A 21,580-nucleotide genomic window follows, 5' to 3' on the forward strand; every position below is an offset into this window, starting at 1 on the left:
AGATGTATAAAAAAAATTCCATGAAAAAGACTCATAAGCCGCGCAATAGTGCTGCCGAATTAAAGAACGATGTTGGCACATTGTATTATTTAATATTATTATTTTTGTTTTAGACCTGGGCACTTCGTATAGAAGTTGTCGTAGAAACATCAAAAAGGGCTCATTCGATTGGAAATTGAGATGGCTAGTGCCCATTGTAATAGTCGAAAGTGATAGGATGGCAAATAGTCTCCCCACGCCCATCGTTTCCCCAAGCACTTCGGACCAAAATTTTGAGATAGCCATTTTTTTAGTAGTTGAAAGGTCCGGAAATTATGTCTTTGGGGATGAAAAACCCCCCACAGTTCCCGGGGAAAGGGTTGTAAGTTTTGCCCTGGGGGCATATAAGGTTTTTAAAGAAAGCGTCGCCGTAACGGATTGGATTGGTCGTATCGTCATCGGATTGGGAACCAGAAGTTCTAGTGCCCTTCTCAAGATTCAAAGTGATGGGAGGGCAGCTACCCCCCAAACACACACGCATCATATTATTCTCGAAATGCATCTAATAGATATTAGATTCAAAATAGTCCAAATATCATGTAACAAGGCTTTTGGGGGTTGAAAGAAAAACCAGAGCTTGAGGGAAGGAGTTGTAAGTTATGCCTCGGGTGCATTTAAGGGTTTGGGTGCTACGTAAGGGATGGTTATTTAACTTTAGAGGAGGCTCATTTGGTTAAAAATCGGAAGTTCTAGTTCCCAAGGAAAAAATATCAGAATATGTATATTGGACTGACAATCAACGGTTGTTTTTTTTTTTTAGTAAAGTGCTGGTCTTGAGAAGACATGGTGGTTGTCAGCCTACTTATTTTAATTTTGGCTCGTTTTGTGTTTGACTAGGTTTTCTATTGTAATTTGTGTTCGTTTTGGATTTCATTTATTTACTAGTGTTGATTTGCGTTAGTTTTGCATTTAGAAGATAAGAAAAAACTAACTCGTTGAATTAGACATCGCTTTTGTCCGTAGAAACTTATACAATGAGAATTTGTGGTTCCTAATACAAACTATGCTTTCTAAGGAGATAAAGATTCTTAAACTTTGGGTGCCATATGTTTTTAGCTTAATTTGATGATTTTTCGCCCATTTTTTCTTCTTTTTTTTTAATTTGCGTCCGCTACTGCTAAAAATTGCATAAGTTCATATGGAAGTCTTTTCAATAAAAATGGATTTGTGTTTTTTTCTAATTTTCTAAGATACTTATTGTGTGTAAATTCTTTTTTTTCCCTTTCCTTAGAACTTCTCAGCGAAACTACAAAAAAAAACACAACTTAAATATAATTCTCAAATTTAGAAAATCCAGTTTTCCGCGGGGGGGGGGGGTATTTTTCAATTCTGAAACATACAAGTTAAACAGAATAAGACTCAAGATTGCTCCGTAAGGAAGACCCCTGGTAATGAGACTAGTTTCGCCTTTAGTCTGATCTACTTGAACATAAAAAGTTCTATCTGTTAAAAAAGACTTCATAAAAGAGTAAGGTAAGTTAAGGTTAACTAAAATCTCTAGCTGTTTATTTTTGATAACATTGCCATAAACTCAATGATGAATCAAACAGGATAGCCAAGTAAGTCTCGAACCTCAATTTCAAGGTGGCTGATGTTTTCTACAGTGCTGTGTCATTTTTGGAAGCCTGCATGTTAATTTGGAAAGTGATTAGTAATTTCAGGATGCCATTCAATTCTTGATACAATAAGCCTTTTCAGGATCTTAATAAAAGCAGATAGGACTGACATAGGTTGGTGTCACTAGACGGATTAGTAGGTTTTAAAGCTGGAAATACACGAGCAATCTTCCAACCACCTGGGAAATTTAGGCTTGACAGATTAGATTATAAGTTCGGTAGTATGTACAACTTCTGGGGAGTCAAAGATCCGCTTAATATAAATACCATCGTGTCCTCTGGAAGCCTCAATATTAAGAGAATTAAGTGCGACATTGAATTCGTTTTGGGAAAAGGGTTCCAAAAGGGCACTTTTATGTAAAGACGTACGAGGCAAACTACAAGATAGAGGTTGAGTGGTATGATAACCTGATTGGTCATTTTTATAGATGTCAGTAAAAGTATTTGCTTTCTTTTTATCAGAAACAATTGGAGACACGTCATCTAAACGAGATTTAGTTAGTGTCTAGAACTGGATCAAAGCCAAAAGTGAACTTCAATCAATTTCATATTCGTTGTGGCCAAACCAATCAGAATCTTTCCTTTCACAAGCTTTTCTAATTGGCTAATACCTGAATCTTATCCAGATAGGGAAAAAAACTGTAAACAAAACTACAGCTTTAATCATGAAAAAGATTTATTTTTATGCTGCTCATGACTAAAACATTAGTAAATGGACGGCATATTGAACAGTCTGGTTCAATAATCATTACTCCAGAGCAGCTTATTACAAAAAATATGAAAATTGCAAAAACAGAACATTGCCGGGCATATGTTGTCGGATCAAAATGAAAAAGGTAACATTGGAATCTTCACAGCCGAACAGCTTAAATAGGAGAATTACAGTCCCCCATCTTGAGCAACAAGAAAAACAACTTTCACACGGGATGCAGTGATGCCTCTCTATTTTTATTCTTTTTTTGTCACCGTTAGTGAGGCAGAGAAATATGATAGATAGATTTTAATGCCTCATTTAAAAGCTAAAATTTCATAATAGAATGTGTACAAAAATTCGAACATTCAGCAAACGACACTGCAGACCAAGAATGTGCATACACGACGGGAAAGACAAATATGTCTAATTTTTTGTGTTTTTTTTTTTTTGTTTTTTTTTCTCTCTTTGCCGATAGTGCTCTGAAGCATCTCAAAGAGATGTAAGCTATACTAGATACTTTGTTTAATAGTACTCCGGCCAGAGACCTTTTGGATTACGTATTCATTTTATATATTGCAGAGACAATCAAACAGCTTGTAGAATCAATTGTTGTCCACATGGTAGAAAGGCTTGGAGAAGAAATGGAGCAATAGATACTACAGGTTGTCTCACTGAGTGAGGGATTATCGCAACAGACATATATATATAACGAACAGTAGCGAAAACTTTCTCCAAAAATGATACAACATCAAAAGTGCGCTAGTTCGGGAAGGCTCCTATATCATTAGAGCAATAGGCTCAGTTCCTACTTGCTACTTGGCTTTCCATAAGATTGAGTCATAACATGCGCTAAACATTTTTCATAGCGCGTGCACGAGGGTGGAGTCAAGAAGAGTGGCTTAGGTTAATGTGTTTCAAAAATGTTTAATGGATAGCAAAGGACTTTTTGCTACTGTTCGTTAAATATATTTTTGCTGTGGGATTATACCCGGAGAAGTTTATATTAAAAAAAATACACTAAACCCGATTGAGAGTGCTCCCTGGAGGACTAAGTAAAACTTAGATTACGCTATTTTAATAATGTATGTACAAGCCGGAAGGTCTTAAACAAATAAAGGATGACGTGATTTCTTTGCTGGGTAACGTAAGGCGAATAAAAGATTATGCTTTTGAAATAGAAAAAGTGAATAGGTCTTGGTTTGTAGCAGAGTTTTGTCAACTAGGTTTAATAGGGGAAAATGTTTTAGGGTTTGCATTAGATTTACGTGATGCAATATTTCACAATGGCAGACCAACAGACAGGCTGATTGATCATTCTTCCAGGTTGACAAGAGAAAATTGAGACCTGTAAAGAAGAATGCATGTCTGAGATATAAGTCGTCCTTATTTCTACACATGAGGACAGTTTCCTTACGGAAGAAGAAGGTACAAAATGATCCCTCTTTGCTCCTGTATTATTGAAAGTGTTTATTTGGGTGTTAATTTCTTGCTGGGAGTTTCCCTTAGGAAGGAGACATTATTAGTTTAAATTTACAAAAGAATGAAACTAAAAGGCAAGCTAGTACGAAGGGGTAACCGAGCACTCTTCTGATTCATTGCATAGCACAACTATGGGAGTTTCATCTTCATTTGACCTTACTATAAATCTTTCTACGGCTATTAATGATATTTAGCTAGGTCGGTTTGACAATTAGTAGTTGCGAAAAGAGATGTGCCTTGAAAAATTGAAGAAGTTTAGAAGTTCACGACCGTGTAAATGCGAAAGGTGTTAAGTTGCATTTTTGCAAAATGTTCAGGCGAAGCAAAAAACTGCTGTCAATGGTTTAAAAGGCGATATGATCGTGACTGTTCAAGAGTCGTGCACTTAACGCCTTTGGTCAGCAAAACTGGTAGAAATTTTGCTCTAGCGCATTTTGAGTGGATTGTACATGAAAAATATCTGAGATCGAAAGAGGAAACACGTATTTTGGTTAAATTAATCAATTGGGTGTGCTTGATTTTAGTAGGATTGATATATATATAACTTTTTTTGCTAAAGTGTCGCTTAACACATTTGTTCTAATTCTTTATGAGAGCAAAACTTCGTTAAGAGTTAGTAAAGTCTCCCTCGAACTGAGAAAGCAGCTTAAAGAGTTTTGGAATTGTTGAGTCCTCTTCAAAACTGTCAACGATGTCAGTTTATTTATGATTGCATAGTAGGCTGCACTATTTATGTTTTAAAGGAGTTATGTATATATTTTCTTTGCCAGCGATGTATTTTGAATAACATAAGTTTATCAGAAAAAATAACGATAAATATTGAATTAAAAGATCTTATTATTTGCAAGAGAAAGAGCTTTAGAGTCTTTCTAATGAAAAGTGATGAATGGTACAGACCTGTAATGAAGCTACACTCTGAAAATACTTTAAAAGCAAAAAACTCTCATGCTGTAAGGGAAATTGATTAATTTTTTAATCGCACAAAACACAAATGTCTGTTTGGTTTTTACTGCAAGTGCGCCAGTTTAAAAAAAAAGAAAAAAAATGTCCACAAAACAATTCATATTAGCATTAAAATATCACTTTTTATCTCTCTAGTAATTCCTCTGATTCAGATATCTAAGAGCCAAACGAAAAGCAGGTCATCCCCACGACTAGGCTGAATCATAAGGAAAGATTAAGGAAAATAAAATTTTCTGGAAGGGTATAAAGAGGTAGGTTTCGAAGATATTGGGATTGGGGAGGGGTACGTGTAGCCGTGTTGGTCTTAGATGACTTGGTGCTACAGTAAGTTATTTTGTGGTAGTAGTAGTATGATAAGACAAATTGGACAAAATTTATTTATTAATGCATCAAACGGTAAGTAATAATGTTTGTCGCTATAGACACAAAACAAGAAATGAGCTAATCAGCAACACTTATGAATATTAGGAGAAGATAATTTACCTAAAGTTTAAAGGAAAAAAGACTTCTATAGAAAGTTTGAAACTCCTTTTTCTGAAATATGTACAATATGTTCTAAATTAAATTTCCGTTGTGAGGCTTTTTCTCTGGTGCAATTTGGGGAAATAATTTTTGCATGTGAAAACACTGCTTAATTTGAAGAAGAATTGATTTACTGTATTTTTTTGAGAAAATGAACATGAATATTGTAAGAAAATTTTCTCAAGCTGCTACTGCTGGAGAACATTCAGGTAACTAATTCTATTGTGTAGCTATGAAGGATTGGTTTAAAGATGATAACCATCTTCTGATTTCTATGTCTTGACATTTGCCTACTTGACAGGTTTTGTAAAATTTTGACAAATAAAATTTTACCTTAACTTTCAGTTTCTTTGGTAAAATTCTAGTTTATTGACTTTTGGCTTGGAAAGGGATTAGGCTAGGAAAATGAAACTTTCAGAGATGGGTCTAAAGGCTAATTTCTAGTTAATTGACTTCTTGCTATCTTGGAAAGGGTTTAGGTTAGGAAAATGAAACTCTCAGGGATGGGTCTATGGGCTAACCTATGTCCCAGGAAGGTATTTTGAAGTACCCACCTCCACTCTTTCTCCCTCTAGAGGGCTCCAACCTTTGATGACCTTTAAAAATATGTGTGTTATAAAAGTAAAACCTTGCAAAATAGACCCTCTGCTTGAATGAAGTACAACAAAATTGTTTTCAGCTTCATAACTGCTCAGTTCCATTTTATAAGGTTTTAAAGATATGCAAATACATTTCCTAAATTTTGAAAAAAAAACAAATATTGATATGGCTCAAAATTCTACTCAAATAACAAGAATTGCATTTTGAGAACTAAAGGCAGAGAAAAGGTAACTAGTAACTGAAAATTAAGGTAAAATGTTGTTTTGTCAAAATTTCAATAGGTAGCCTATAGACCAGTCATGTAAGCAAATTTCAGGGCCCTCTAGAGGGAAAAAGAGTAGAAGTGGGTAATTCAAAATACCTTCCCAGGACATGCTTTAGCCTGTAGACCCATCCCTGATAGTTTCATATTCCTAACCTAAACCCTTTCCAAGATAGCCAAAAGTCAATAAACTAGAATTTTACCATTTCTTTTTCTGTGGTTTAGCTGTGAAAATACAATTCTTGTTATTTGAGTAAAATATTATGCTATATCAATGTCTTTAATTTAGGAAATAGCCTGTATTTGAAAATCTTTAAAACCTTGTAATTAGGATTAAGCAAAGTTGTGAAGCTGAAAGTACTTTTCTCTTGCTTGATTAAAGTAGAAGATCTATTGGGAAATTCTAGTTTAGTGACTTCTTGCTATCTCAAAAAGGGGTTAGGTTAGGAAAATGAAACTTTTGGGGATGGGTCCACAGGCTAAAGTATATCCTGGGAAGGTATTTTGAAGTACCCACCTCTACTCCTTCTCCCTCTAGAGGGCCCTGAAATTCACCTGCATGACAGGTTCTATACCTATTGAAATTTTGACAAAACAAAATTTTACCATAATTTTCAGTCACCAATTACTTTTTCTCTGCCTTTAGTTCTCAAAATGCAATTCCAGTTATTCGAGTAGAATTCTTAGCCATATCAGTGTTTTTTTTTTCAAAATTTAGGAAATGTGTTTGCATATCTTTAAAACCTTATAAATTGTGATTGAGCAAAGTTGTGAAGCTGAAAACAATTTTGTTGTACTTCATTCAAGCATAAGATCTATATTGCAAGGTTTCAGTATATAAAATAAAGATTTTCAAAGGTCAGTGGCCTCTAGAGAGAAAGGAGCTAAAATATAGGATATAAAAAAGGCTTAAAACATTTGTCTCAAACCTACTTTTTCATTATAAATCCTTTTTTTACTGTTATATGATTCACAAGTACTGATTTTCTATGATTAAGGTGGAAAAAAAAATTTATTTTGCCATTTATGCTTTTTCTTCTTCCTTGATACAAAATTTTCAATTAAAGTATATGTCTTTGGTCATTTTTGACAAAATAATACTATGTTTTCTTGGCATCAGAATTATTTATAGTTTGGTTAGTTAGGTTAGATTAGGTCAAAAATTGCTTATATTTGAATTTACAGTAGGAGCAATTATTAAAGAACATAAAAAAGGGCATTGAGTAGTATGTTCACTTTATTGGTAACTCAATTATATGAACTGCAAAGTATTTACCCATACTTAAGTCTGTAGATTCATCCCTGAAAGCTTTATTTTTATAACCTAATTTCCAAGATAATAAAAGATAGCTTCTGATACCAAAATACCCCTTTAGTTTTATAGTTAATATTGCTCAAACACAAATGTTTGATTAATTTTCTGCTTCAGGGGCTAAAATAAAAATCATTAGACATTGCACATTTTAGTCATAAAACATTTTATCAAAAGATCATTTTCTAGGTGGTAACTGGTTTGGGTCATATCTCTGTGGCATAATAGGTAATTAGACTTGAAAAATGTATAAACAGGAAATGCAGTGCAATAATAAGCTTTTTAAGTAGCATCAGTTCAATAAAATTAGGGAGAGGGAGACTGCCCTTTTCTTGCATTATTTCATCTTATTTGCATATGCCTTTTCTCTTTTAATGAATAGTTTACATAATTTTTCCACTAAAACAATTACAGAAAGTAATATCATTTGGCCTGTAGATCTGTAGCATTATTACCCAGTCTAAAAGGCCATCTGACTTTGTTCTCTTTTGCTGGACAATGCATAGCAAAACAATAAAGTGTATTAAAGTACAGGTTACCATAATTTTTAAATGTTGAAATATTACCTGAAATAAAATTATGTGTGAGGTTAAAGACAATCTACAGTCTTATTTTTATGAAGTTGAAGCTTTAACCTAGGATTTGGTTTCCCTATTCAGCTATGGTGTATAAGATCAATAAGCAAAAATTTGGGTAAAAGTCTAGATTAGGGGCTATTGAGAAGGAGATATGTAAAGAAAACAATTCTTATTTCATAATATGCAGGATAATTGTAGCTAACACATATTTTGCATGTAGCTCTGCTATACTTTACTCTAACCCCCCCCCCTAATGTGCAAACATATAGCACAAATTATACATTTTCCATGCATTCTGCCCATAGGGGAGAGTCGGGTAAGACGGACCCCATTTTGGTTTTTCGTCTGTGGAAGAGGTTGGAAACAAGCAACGACTGACGAAAGGTGTCTAACTTGTCCCCAAAACATTGAGTTACGTAAAGAAACCTTCTTCACACATAAATCAGCCGTATTTCCGGGCCCAGATAAAAAAAACTGAAGTCGGTCAAAAGGTCCATCTTGCCCACCCCATAGGATAAGACGGACCTGCCCTTTGGGCAAGACGGACCCAATTGCTCAAAAATATTGATTGTCTCTAAACAATTTTATTTCGAATACTTAAAATACTAGTAGTAAGTAAAAAAGTAAAAAGTTAGCAAATAACTATATATAAACACTGTACGAGGCCAAATCTACGTGAAAAACAAACTGAGCCGACTGTCTCGTCGTTCCGCCCGAAGGGGTCGGTTTTGGCAGCTTCATGATGACCTCTTCTTTTCGCACAAAGCTCATCTCTTCAGTTGCCGTGAATTTGCTTGATGGAGCTAATCGCTTCCAAAACTGAACTTGGAAACCATCAGATTCACAATCACACACAACTCCAACATAATTCTTGAAGCTCTTCTTGGTCGGCACTTTCACAACCAAGAAATCCCCACTTTTTGGTTCGGTTCCATCAAGAAACTCCTCCTCCTCTGACCCATCCAAATGCATGCTGTCATCACTTTCATCATCCAGTGCGATATGTTCATCGAAGCTGTCTTCCCCGTTCCCAGGCTGTTTGGAGAGGTTTCTCTTTTCAGGCCGTTTTCTTTGAGCTTTCTTTTCTGATTTTTTTCTTTTCAACTCAAATTCTTCTTCCAGTCTGTTTTTTTCAGGTGTGTTCGTCAGAATTTTGGACTTTGTTCTTTTCCTAGACGTTTTTCCGTCTCTTGCATAGAAACTCGCCTTAGGGTGAGGACGAACCGACTCTGGAGTCACTGGCATAGTCGCAGAAATCACTGAGCTACTGGTAGTTGGCAGCACGTCGTTATTCAAGCTCTTGTCGCCAGGGCTGGTTGATGGAACTGCAGACTGGCCTGTCATGGGAGACGTCTCTGGTGCTGGTCGGTCTGTCACAAAGGCGCTGAGAAAGTCGTGATCTTGGAAAACGTTCCTATTGAAAGGGTATATTCCTGTTTTTTGGAACCCGCTTAGTACGTTTTCCATGACGAAAGCTCTTGGAAAAGCGATTCCAACGAATATTCCGATTTCATAAATGGTAATCCTCCTGTTTGGGTTCGAAATTATCCACGAGTTAGCTGCTTCATTGTAGTATCGCTTGAATGGCCCATAAACAGCAGCATCAAGAGGCTGCAGCTTGTGACTGCAATGTGGCGGAAGCGTTAAGACGTCAATGCTGTTTTCTCTGCAAAGATTAACCACGCTCAATGAGACGTGCGAATCATGGTTATCCATAATCAGCAGAAGTTGATTTGTGGGCGAGCAACTGGTTTGGGAGATCAGATGGCGTATCATATCCGGGAAGATTTCGGCTGTCATCCATCCAGACGGCTGGCATTTTCCTGTGCTTCCAGGGGGCGTGCCATTGAGAAAACTTTGAAGCCAGTTCACTCGTGGAAAGACAAAGAAAGGGGCTATCGACTGGCCAGCTGCGTTGATACACCCTAGGACTGTTACCAGCATCCCTCGCTCAGCCGAAGTAATGCGTCCAACTTGCTTTGATCCCTTTTCTGCAACCACCTTTGGTGTCTTCTTAACGGTGGTTACTCCAGTCTCGTCAAGATTATATATTCTATTCGGCGGATACTTGTGCTTTATAAGCAGCTCTTCTAAATTATTGAAGAATTCGCTGACATTCGTCCTGTTGAAGCTGGTGGCTCTGGCAAGGCTTGTCGCTTCGGAGGACCTTAGGGAAAGCCCAACACGACTCATAAAGCTATTCATCCAGTCTTTTCCTGCATACTTATTTTCAGTCCAGTTCTTCGGCATATTCTTCCCTTTGGCCTGGGCATATTCATATGCAAGCTGACCTGCTTCCTTTTTCGTAAGTCCATGATGCATGTGCTGTGCCGTGATCATATAGTCCTTCAGAAGTATCTCTTCGTTTGCTGAGAACACACTTTTAAAGTTGAAGGTAGTTGCCAACTCCATTGATTGGGGATCTTCTGCTGCGTCGAGTTTTGCAACTGCTCTTCGCACTGTGCTTCGTGGCAAACCAACCTCTTTCGAAACTTTGCGAAGCGGCGAACCAGATTTAACTCGCATAGCAGCTGCTCTCAGTAAGTCCTGGTCGTGGAGACCGCGGGTGGTTTTCCTAGTATACTTTCCCATTCTGCAAAAGAGAGACAGCTTAATATATTTCTAATTGACATGCGGGAACAATAAATGCAACACAATATTCACAAAATACGTAAAAAATAATAATTTCGAAAAAGATCCCAGATGATAGGGGGCAAGACGGACCGGTCCGTCTTACCCGCTGTCTCTATGGTCCATCTTACCCTAAACCTGATTTTTCGGAATAGTTAAAAATTATAACATAAGATGGCGCTGCAATGAAAAAAATTAATGTCTCACACACTCTCCTAGACCTCCATATTTGTAAGAAAAATTACCACAGTATAAAACAGAACATTAGAAACACCAGAAAAGAAAAACATTTACCTCAAAAGCCGGTTTCGAGAATGTGAAAACGAATAAAAATATTTTTCTCGAAGACAAGATTGGCTTCAACTCTCAGACTTCGCTCCGAAACTTGCCACTAGATGGCCGTTGTTTCTAGCTCTACAAGAGATAAAAAGGTGACGCTCAAGTCGAGCAATGACAAAAGGTCCGTCTTGCCCCCCGGTCCGTCTTACCCGACTCTCCCCTACTTCTCTCTTGTTTCAACCCATGTGCCTGTAAATTGAATCAATTATGATTAAACAAGGACCAGACAAACAAAAGTGAAGTTTTGAAGTTTTCTTTTACAAAATAATTTTCCAAGAATTAGGTGCCCTCAAAGCATGGAGGTATTACCCTAGGCACAAGATCACCAAGGAGATAAACTAGAATATTTGCTGAATTGATGAAACCCCAGAGAGCATTTCCTATTTTAGACACAGGAAAATCAAAATCATCAAAAATTTTCATTAAAAGCCAAAAAATGATAGACTCAAAAAAAAAAAAAATTCTCAACTGGTCTTGTAGGTACAGGGCAACTCTAAAACAACAATTTTTGCCTTTTTGTTAAGAGTATTTTACACAGTTTTACTTACTTTTCATTTTATGGTAATTTTACAACACTAGGTTTTGGGTACCTTAGAAATTATTTAAGTGAAGACTTTCAGCAATGCCTTCTGAAAGAGAATTATATTTTACAAAGGTCTCTAGAAGTATCTACCTCCACCCTTTTCCTCTCAAAAGAACCCTTTAGACAACCTTTGAGAAGCTTTAGTTTCTTACAGCAAATCTTTTAGAAACTCTTTACAACTAAGGATCAACAGATGTGTTACAAACAATTGTAACCCTTCCTGAGAAGAAGCTTCTAAAATACCTCTCAGTTTGAATAAAATGACATAAACATTAAGGGGAAACAAGAAGAAGAAGAAAAAGATAATTGACCAGTTAAATGGTTTTATGTACAACTTTAGGGTAAAGAACAAGGGCTGAGGAAGGGATAGCCTCCTCACATACAGAATATGTTCTCTTTGTTTTAAATTCTAATGTTACTCCTTACTTTCAGTTGAAAAAAACTTGTTTTTTAAAATTTATTTCTAACCATCTTACAGCCCTATCCCCAGGGACTATGGGGGTAATGTCATCCCCAAAGGCATATTTATTGGCAGGGATGTGAGGTTGGTTATAAGTTTTAATCAACCCTAGACATTTTGTGTATACCAACTCCAACTCCATTCACTAAAAATTTACTAAAACTACAACTCCACAACCCTGTTTTAAAAGCTTCATTTAACTAGATTTTATAAGCTACAACAGATTCCAGGCATTTTCATATATCAACTCTGACTCCATTCAGCAAAAAGTTGCTAAATGAGTCCAACTCCACAGCTCTGATTATTGGACCTTTTAACTATCTTGAATCAAATTACACCTCAAAGTCTTGATTGGATGTCATTGAGGGAAAATGGAGTATGGGAGGGTGGCTAATTGCCCTCCAGTTTTTTTGTTGCTTCCATGATCTTTATTCTGATGGTGAAACTTTCATTAAGATGGCTTGACTTTTTGGGGGTGTTCCCCCCTTTTTGAAATTTGGGCACATTTTTTCAGCCTTGTAAGTTTTAATATATTTAATGTATAACATTAACTTGATGAACTTTATATTTTTGAATCAGGATAAAAAAATCCAATTCTTTTGATGTATCTATTGTTATCAAAATTCGTTGTTTTTTTTTTAGTTTTGCTTACTATTAAGCTGAATTGCTCCAGCTGCTCCTCACTCTTTATGCTAAAGTAATACTTTAGCATAAATAATATAGATTGAGAAAGGGTAGCCCCCCTCATATATAGGGTAATTTCTGTTTGTTTTTAGTTTTCATGTTACTCTTTACTTTCAGTTGAAACGACTTGGGTCGTGATTATATATTGCGAAAGTTTGTGTATTAATCTCAAGGTCATACAACAAATAAATTGTCCAGTTTTCATAAAAAATTGGCTTCCCTGCTCACTGTGTGTAAAACAGCCAAGCAAGTTTAACAAACAATCTATGGCATTAAACTTTAAGTGAGGAGCAACTCGGCCCAATAGCAACCAAAACTCTAAAAAAGGAATTTTGATAACAATTAATCCATAACAAGAATTTGCTTTTTGTGCTGATTTCAAATGTAAAAAAATCCATTAAGTTTAATACTACCCATTAAAAGTTACAAGCCTGAGAATTGGCCTGATTTTTCAAAAAGGGGAAACACCCCCACAAAGTCAAGCAATCTTAATGAAAATCATACCCTCAGATTCAGCACACAGGAGAATCCAATTTAGAGGTTTCAAGCTCCTTTCTACAAAATATGGAATTTTGTATCTTTTTTGCAAAAAAAGATAACTGATGTGGGTATATTTGCTTCTTTTTTTAGGGTGATTGAATCAAGTAAATGGTCCCAGAAGATTGGGAGAGGGTTCATTTGAACAGAAATCAGAAGTTCTTGTCCCTTTTATAAGTGACTGAAAACATTGGGGATGGGGTACAACTAGTCCCTCCCTCATGTCCCCTTTTTTCAATAATGTTTGGTCAAAATTTTGAAGATACCCATTTTATTTAGCATATTTAAAAGGTATCTCCCCATTTCCCATAGGGAGAATTTTCTATGGGAGCAAAGTTTCCCTGGTGAATTGGGATATTCCTTGGGGAAATTTTACTCAGGGGGGAGGAGGCTGTAGAGCAATTCTATCATCATTTAAATATAATTTTTGTTTTGCAGAAATATACAGAAAAATATTGTGTGAGAAAGAAAGTTTCTGGAGATAACTGGAATTTACCTCAGAAAATTTTACATGCAGGAAAAGGGCTGCAAATCAGGCAATTTGCCCATTGTTTAAGTATGGTTTGTGTTAGTAAGAAATATACAGACATCTTTGAGGGGGAATTTTCTGGAAAAAAATTTTCAATTATTTTGAAAAATAATCAGAAATTAAATAGGAAAAAAACCAAATGAAATTAAGGAATATTTTCTGGGGGATTTTAAGCAAGACAAGATTGGTTTGGGAGAATTTCTGCCCCTTGGGGGGGGGGTAATTTAAGAAGGAGGAATTTTTCGTAGAGAATGGATTTCCCAGAGGAAATATTTCATGGAGAAGGGAGGGATTTTCCCTGCATGATTTGGAAAATGACTACAAATTAAATGAAAGAAACCAATTATACAACTAAAAGTAAGGAGCAACACTAAAACTTAAAATGATCAGAAATCATTATGTTATATAAGGGGGCTGCTACTTCACCAACCCTTTCTCTTTACACCTTCTCTCTCTCCCCTAGAGGTTAAGAACTCAATGGAACATGTCCCAAAAAGTTTAGAACAGTTTTCTGTCCACTTGGCTGTACCCCTAGCAACAAATTAAGCTGGTGACTATTATAACAGTTATGACTAATTTAGCTTAGAATGGGTATTAGTCCTAGATGTAAATAAGTTTTTAATCCAAGAATAAAACAGTCATATGTTATTTGAATTCTTAGTCTTTCTTCCTCTTTTTATTTTATTTATATTTTAGAGAAATAGAAAGAGAGAGAATGGTTTATTAAACAACTTTCGTAGCTCTTGGCAAATTTGCAGTTGTAAAAACATTAAAAACAAAAATTATGCACTGTTAAACATAGACGTGAAAAAAGGCACAAATTAATCTAATGTTGGTTTGTCTGTGCATGTATAGGAATCAGTTTGGACTTCTTTCTGGTCTGTGGGTAAGATATCTTGATGGGCTGGGTCTAAAAGCAATGCTTTTCCAAACCTCTTGATCAGATCACACAATCTTCATTCTAGGCACTGAATGTTTAGTGTAATTTGTGCTTCTTGGTTAAGAATATCTCTAGAACCCAGGGACAAGGGACAGGTTTTTGACCTTCTAATTCATCTACTAAACAATCATTTTTTCAGTATTCTGTTTGTTTCAGGTGGATGGAAACTGTGGAAAAAACTGTCGTTTTTTGTGGCAATTCCTGGAGTTGGTTTGTGCATGTTGAATGCCTGGCTAGGGCATGTAAAAGAACATGAAAATCATGAACGCCCTGAATTCATCCCATATGAGCATTTGAGGATTAGGAATAAGGTAAAACTTATATAGATAACTTCAAAGACAACACTGCCTTTCCATGACGAAAGTAAAACAGTTCAAAATAGGGATGAAACCTTTTTATTGACAGTGAATAGATATAAACATTTTTACTGCTTTTTACTGCTAAAAAACTTTTACTGCTTTTACTGAGTTTTACTGCTGATGATGAACACTGTATATGTGTCTGAAATATCCAGTTAAATAATTTTATATCTATTCATTGTCAATAAAAAGGTTTCATCCCTATTTTGAACTGTTTTACTTTCGTAAAACCTATACACACAATAAATAAATACTAAGAGGGTTAAAGGCTGTAGTTATCACAGAATCAATAGGAACATAAAACACTTTTTTTTATTGTCACTGCAATGCTGTCTTTTTTTATTCAACACTGAAACTACTGGTAATTTTTTTTTATCTTTTCTTGTGCAACAGAAACTTGGGAGGATAGGTTAGCAGCTTATCCAGGTCATAGCTCAACTTAATGTGGAAGAAAGCTATTGTATGTTTCTTGAATAGGAAAACTTAAATTAAAAAAAAGAAAATAACAAATAAAAAAAGACTTGGGGCTATGGTGTAGATTTCATTCTCTGCTAGGGTTGTGGCAAATGCTGCTATTATGACAGAACAATTTATAAAAACGTAAAATACTAAGCAATTGCCATTTTCTAAAAATGGATTATATGCATAGAAATTTTTATACTAATGCTGTTTTTTATGATTTTGAATTTTTATTTTATAGCCTAGTTTGTATTCTCATCCTTCCAGGATTGTTTGATAAAAACGGATGGAAACTTTAATTTAAAAAAAAAGAGAGATAAAGGTAGACATGGTTACCAGTCCTAGCTATGTGCTGAAGTTTGTTCTTTACTAGGTTGCTGTGAATGCTGGTTCCAGGATTGTCTGATAAAAAAAGATCAAAACTTTAATTTAAAAAAAGAGAAAAAAAAGTAGACTTGGTTACCAGCCCTAGCTATGTGCTGAAGTTTGTTCTTTACTAGGTTGCTGTGATTGCTGGTTCCAGGATTGTCTGATAAAAACGGATCAAAACTTTAATTTAAAAAAAGAGAAAAAAAAGGTAGACTTGGTTACCAGCCTTAGCTATGTGCTGAAGTTTGTTCTTTACTAGGTTGCTGTGATTGCTGGTTCCAGGATTGTCTGATAAAAATGGATCAAAACTTTAATTTAAAAAAAGAGAAAAAAAAAGTAGACTTGCTTACCAGCCCTAGCTATGTGCTGAAGTTTGTTCTTTACTAGGTTGCTGTGAATGCTGGTTCCAGGATTGTCTGATAAAAACGGATCAAAACTTTAATTTAAAAAAAGAGAAAAAAAAGGTAGACTTGGTTACCAGCCCTAGCTGTGTGCTGGAGTTTGTTCTTTACTAGGTTGCTGTGAATGCTGGTTCCAGGATTGTCTGATAAAAACGGATCAAAACTTTAATTTAAAAAAAGAGAAAAAGAAGGTTGGTTACCAACCCTAGCTATGTGCTGGAGTTTGTTCTTTACTAGGTTGCTGTGATTGCTGGTTCCAGGATTGTCTGATAAAAATGGATCAAAACTTTAATTTTAAAAAAAGAGAAAAAAAAAGGTAGACTTGGTTACCAGCCCTAGCTATGTGCTGGAGTTTGTTCTTTACTAGGTTGCTGTGATTGCTGGTTCCAGGATTGTCTGATAAAAACGGATGGAAACTTTAATTTTAAAAAAAGAGAGAAAAAGGTAGACTTGGTTACCAGCCCTAGCTATGTGCTGAAGTTTGTTCTTTACTAGGTTGCTGTGATTGCTGGTTCCAGGATTGTCTGATAAAAACTGATGGAAACTTTAATTTAAAAAAAAAGAGAGGAAAAGGTAGACTTGGTTACCAGCCCTAGCTATGTGCTGAAGTTTGTTCTTTACTAGGTTGCTGTGATTGCTGGTTCCAGGATTGTCTGATAAAAACGGATGGAAACTTTAATTTAAAAAAAAGAGAGAAAAAGGTAGACTTGGTTACCAGCCCTAGCTATGTGCTGAAGTTTGTTCTTTACTAGGTTGCTGTGATTGCTGGTTCCAGGATTGTCTGATAAAAACGGATGGAAACTTTAATTTAAAAAAAAGAGAGAAAAAGGTAGACTTGGTTACCAGCCCTAGCTATGTGCTGAAGTTTTTTCTTTACTAGGTTGCTGCGATTGCTGGTTCCAGGATTGTCTGATAAAAACGGATGGAAACTTTAATTTAAAAAAAAAGAGAGAAAAAGGTAGACTTGGTTACCAGCCCTAGCTATGTGCTGAAGTTTGTTCTTTACTAGGTTGCTGTGATTGCTGGTTCCAGGATTGTCTGATAAAAACGGATCAAAACTTTAATTTAAAAAAAAAGAGAGAAAAAAGTAGACTTGGTTACCAGCCCTAGCTATGTGCTGAAGTTTGTTCTTTACTAGGTTGCTGTGATTGCTGGTTCCAGGATTGTCTGATAAAAACGGATCAAAACTTTAATTTAAAAAAAAAGAGAGAAAAAGGTAGACTTGGTTACCAGCCCTAGCTATGTGCTGAAGTTTGTTCTTTACTAGGTTGCTGTGATTGCTGGTTCCAGGATTGTCTGATAAAAATGGATCAAAACTTTAATTTAAAAAAAGGGGAAAAAAAGGTAGACTTGGTTACCAGCCCTAGCTATGTGCTGAAGTTTGTTCTTTACTAGGTTGCTGTGATTGCTGGTTCCAGGATTGTCTGATAAAAACGGATGGAAACTTTAATTTAAAAAAAGAGAAAAAAAAGGTAGACTTGGTTACCAGCCCTAGCTATGTGCTGAAGTTTGTTCTTTACTAGGTTGCTGTGAATGCTGGTTCCAGGATTGTCTGATAAAAACGGATGGAAACTTTAATTTGAAAAAAGAGAAAAAAAAAGTAGACTTGGTTACCAGCCCTAGCTATGTGCTGAAGTTTGTTCTTTACTAGGTTGCTGTGATTGCTGGTTCCAGGATTGTCTGATAAAAACGGATGGAAACTTTAATTTAAAAAAAAAGAGAGAAAAAGGTAGACTTGGTTACCAGCCCTAGCTATGTGCTGAAGTTTGTTCTTTACTAGGTTGCTGTGATTGCTGGTTCCAGGATTGTCTGATAAAAACGGATCAAAACTTTAATTTAAAAAAAAAAAAGAGAGAAAAAAGTAGACTTGGTTACCAGCCCTAGCTATGTGCTGAAGTTTGTTCTTTACTAGGTTGCTGTGATTGCTGGTTCCAGGATTGTCTGATAAAAACGGATCAAAACTTTAATTTAAAAAAAAAGAGAGAAAAAAGTAGACTTGGTTACCAGTCCTAGCTATGTGCTGAAGTTTGTTCTTTACTAGGTTGCTGTGAATGCTGGTTCCAGGATTGTCTGATAAAAACGGATGGAAACTTTAATTTAAAAAAGAGAAAAAAAGGTAGACTTTGTTACCAGCCCTAGCTATGTGCTGAAGTTTGTTCTTTACTAGGTTGCTGTGATTGCTGGTTCCAGGATTGTCTGATAAAAACGGATGTAAACTTTAATTTAAAAAAAGAGAAAAAAAAGTAGACTTGGTTACCAGCCCTAGCTATGTGCTGAAGTTTGTTCTTTACTAGGTTGCTGTGATTGCTGGTTCCAGGATTGTCTGATAAAAAAGGATCAAAACTTTAATTTAAAAAAAGAGAAAAAAAAGTAGACTTGGTTACCAGCCTTAGCTATGTGCTGGAGTTTGTTCTTTACTAGTGAATGCTAGGTTGCTGTGAATGCTGCAACCAAGACAGAACTATTTATAAATACATAAAAATACCATGCAATTGCCATTTTCTTTGAAAAATGGGTTTAATACATAAATTTTTACAGTAATGCTGTTTTTTATGACTGCATTTTTATTTAATATAATTTTATATTTTATAGCCCAATTTGCATTCTCATTGTTCCAGTATTGTTTTGTAAAAACAGATGAAAACTTTGTGAGTAGCTATCATAGGTTTTCAGCTAGAGTTCGTTCTTAACTAAGTTGTGGTGAATGCTGATGTGGCGAAAATGTGGCCATTTTTTTTTTTTAATGGTTGAAACTGAATAAAAACGTAATTGAAAAAAACTCGTAAATAAGGAGAATTGATTACTTAATATGAGCAATGGGCTAGAGTTTGTTCTTTACTAGGTTGCAGTGAATGCTGCAATCATGACAGAGATATTTATAAATACATAAAAAACTATGCAATAGCCATTCTATGAAAATAGGTCAGACACATAGAAATTATTGTACTAATGCTATTTTTTCATGACGTACAATTTTTATTTTATATAATTATTATTTTACAGCCTAATTTGCATGCTTATGGCTCCTAGATTATTTGATAAAAAATAGATGAAAATTTTAAAAAAAGGTAAAAAAGGAGAATTAATTACTTAACATAAACAATGGGCTATTGGTCGCAGCAAATACTGCAATTATGACAGCACCATTTATAAATGCTTAAAAATAATATTAATTACCATTTAAAAAAATAGGTTAAATGCATAGAAATCTTATACTAATGCTATTTATAACATACCATTTTTATTTAACATTTTTATTCTATAACCTAATTTGTATTCTTATGGTCCCTAAATTGTCTGAAAAAAAATGGATGGAAACTTTTATTAAAAAAAGGGAGAAAAGGTCAAGATCACACCTGGTTTACAAAGTTGTTACTTGGCAAAGGTTTAGTTATAGCTTCTTTGTTTCTCATGGGGTCTTGGCTCAAAATATAGTTGTTTGTTGTAGAGAATTTGCAAAATTGGCAAACACATAAACTGACAAAAACTAAGAAAGCAACTATGAAAGAATTCAGTGTGTATACAAAAATTGACAAATATTTACTTCATTTAAGGGGTCAGCAGGGGTACTAAGGGTAGCTTCATAAGCTTTGTGCAATTCAGCGATTTGCTACTTAGAGACGAGTAACTGGCACTGACACCCCACTTGTTGCTGGGGCACGCAAGGCCTCAGCAACGCGTGGCAGGGGTCAGCTAGTAATGAATAATAATAGTAAATTTTAGATAAATTCATTCAATAATTTAATAATTCATTTAATAATTTAATAATTCATTTAATAATGTTTAACTCATTTGATATTTCATTATTATATTATACATGATTAATCTAATATTTAATCTATATAATATTTAACCTAATTCTTTTTTAGCGTTTCCCATGGGGTGATGGTCAGAAGAGTTTGTTCCACAATCCACACGTTAATGCTCTACCCGATGGATATGAAGAGACAGAGCATCATTGAATTTATGTTATATAAAATATTAATGCGTAACAAATAAAGTATATTAAAAATGTAGTTATAAAAGTTCATTTTTATCAATGTTTAAAGATTTTTGTGTAAAATTCTGATAAAACGGAAAGATCCTCGAGAGCTATTGGGCTGTGATAATTAAAAGTGTGACATGTGCCATTTTTATAACTTTTCAGAAGAACCAAAAATGGAAAAAGTTTGTCGGTTGCGGTTGCTCTGAAGGGTGAGGCTAAAGTGGATAAAAGGCATGTATTCTAAACCTACTTTTTATGCTCTTTTCAGTGGTATAAATTAAATTCAAGAACTCAAAGCAAATTCAAAATTATTCCATTTTATGGTGTATGTCTCCTTTTTTACTGACAAAAAAAGGAGACAAAGGCCAAGTCCCCATGTTATAGCTCCATAATGTAATCCTCTTTTGTCATTCTGAATTTCTAGTGGTACAAGATAGGGCAATTTCGACTGTGCCTTTCAATTCCTCGTGCTTTGTTTATCCGTAACACATGCATAAGTTATTTTTGACCAAAATGGCATGTGTCGCACTTTTAGTTATCACAGCCACCTTGATGGTGCATAGGGTATCGAATCGGTGTTTCAGTTGCCGGGTGTTTTTCATACAGACAGGTAGCAAGCCTGTCGCCCAAACTTGCGGCAAGTGGAATCGAACCACAGGCCCCGTATTGGTAAGCAGATAATCAATCCCTTGTGCTACCACAGGGCTAGATGTAAAAGTATTTGTTTTGCAATTCGTTGGTTTTGTGAGGCTTTTGACAAAAATCTACATCGTCTGGTACTTCAATGCAGCTCTCCATATTATCTAGCTATACCAGCTTGGCAATGCTCCACAAACTTTGGGTAGTAGCTGCCACAGTCATGCCAAAAAACATTAAGGGGAGAGTTTTCCGCCATATCACCATCATCCTCCAGAAGTTTACCTTTTGTCCTTAACATACTTCAAAAGATTTTAGCTAGGTACACTCCTTGAGATGCTAAAAGGAAATCTGGAAAATCTGTAGTGGAAGTATGTAAGAATCGAGAGCATTCTATTGCTTTTAAACTAACTGATATCGTCATGGTGAAGAGAACAGCTATATCAAAGGGTATGTTGAAGAAATACTATGTCGATTCGTCACATGCTGCTGTATGTAGACTGAATAATTGAAAAATTAAATTGATGAAGAGGTAATAAAAGTGTATATTTTAAGCGTGCAGAACCTGTATGATGGAAAAATGAAATTTTTCAGAAGGCAATA

At 35.3% G+C, this 21,580-nt stretch overlaps 1 protein-coding gene across 1 annotated transcript; it reads left to right on the plus strand.

The window, feature by feature from the left end:
* The first annotated feature begins 5,396 nt into the window (after positions 1 to 5,396).
* Positions 5,397 to 20,381, plus strand: LOC136034121 (cytochrome c oxidase subunit 6A2, mitochondrial-like). The gene is made up of 3 exons (XM_065715270.1): positions 5,397 to 5,522; positions 14,925 to 15,079; positions 20,226 to 20,381. Exons 1-3 carry the CDS (start codon positions 5,465 to 5,467, stop codon positions 20,316 to 20,318), a joined length of 306 nt encoding a protein of 101 aa, XP_065571342.1. The 5' UTR covers positions 5,397 to 5,464; the 3' UTR covers positions 20,319 to 20,381.
* Positions 20,382 to 21,580: the final 1,199 nt, after the last annotated feature.

Source organism: Artemia franciscana, chromosome 12 (assembly GCF_032884065.1).
Source record: "Artemia franciscana chromosome 12, ASM3288406v1, whole genome shotgun sequence".
Lineage (NCBI taxonomy): Eukaryota > Metazoa > Arthropoda > Branchiopoda > Anostraca > Artemiidae > Artemia > Artemia franciscana.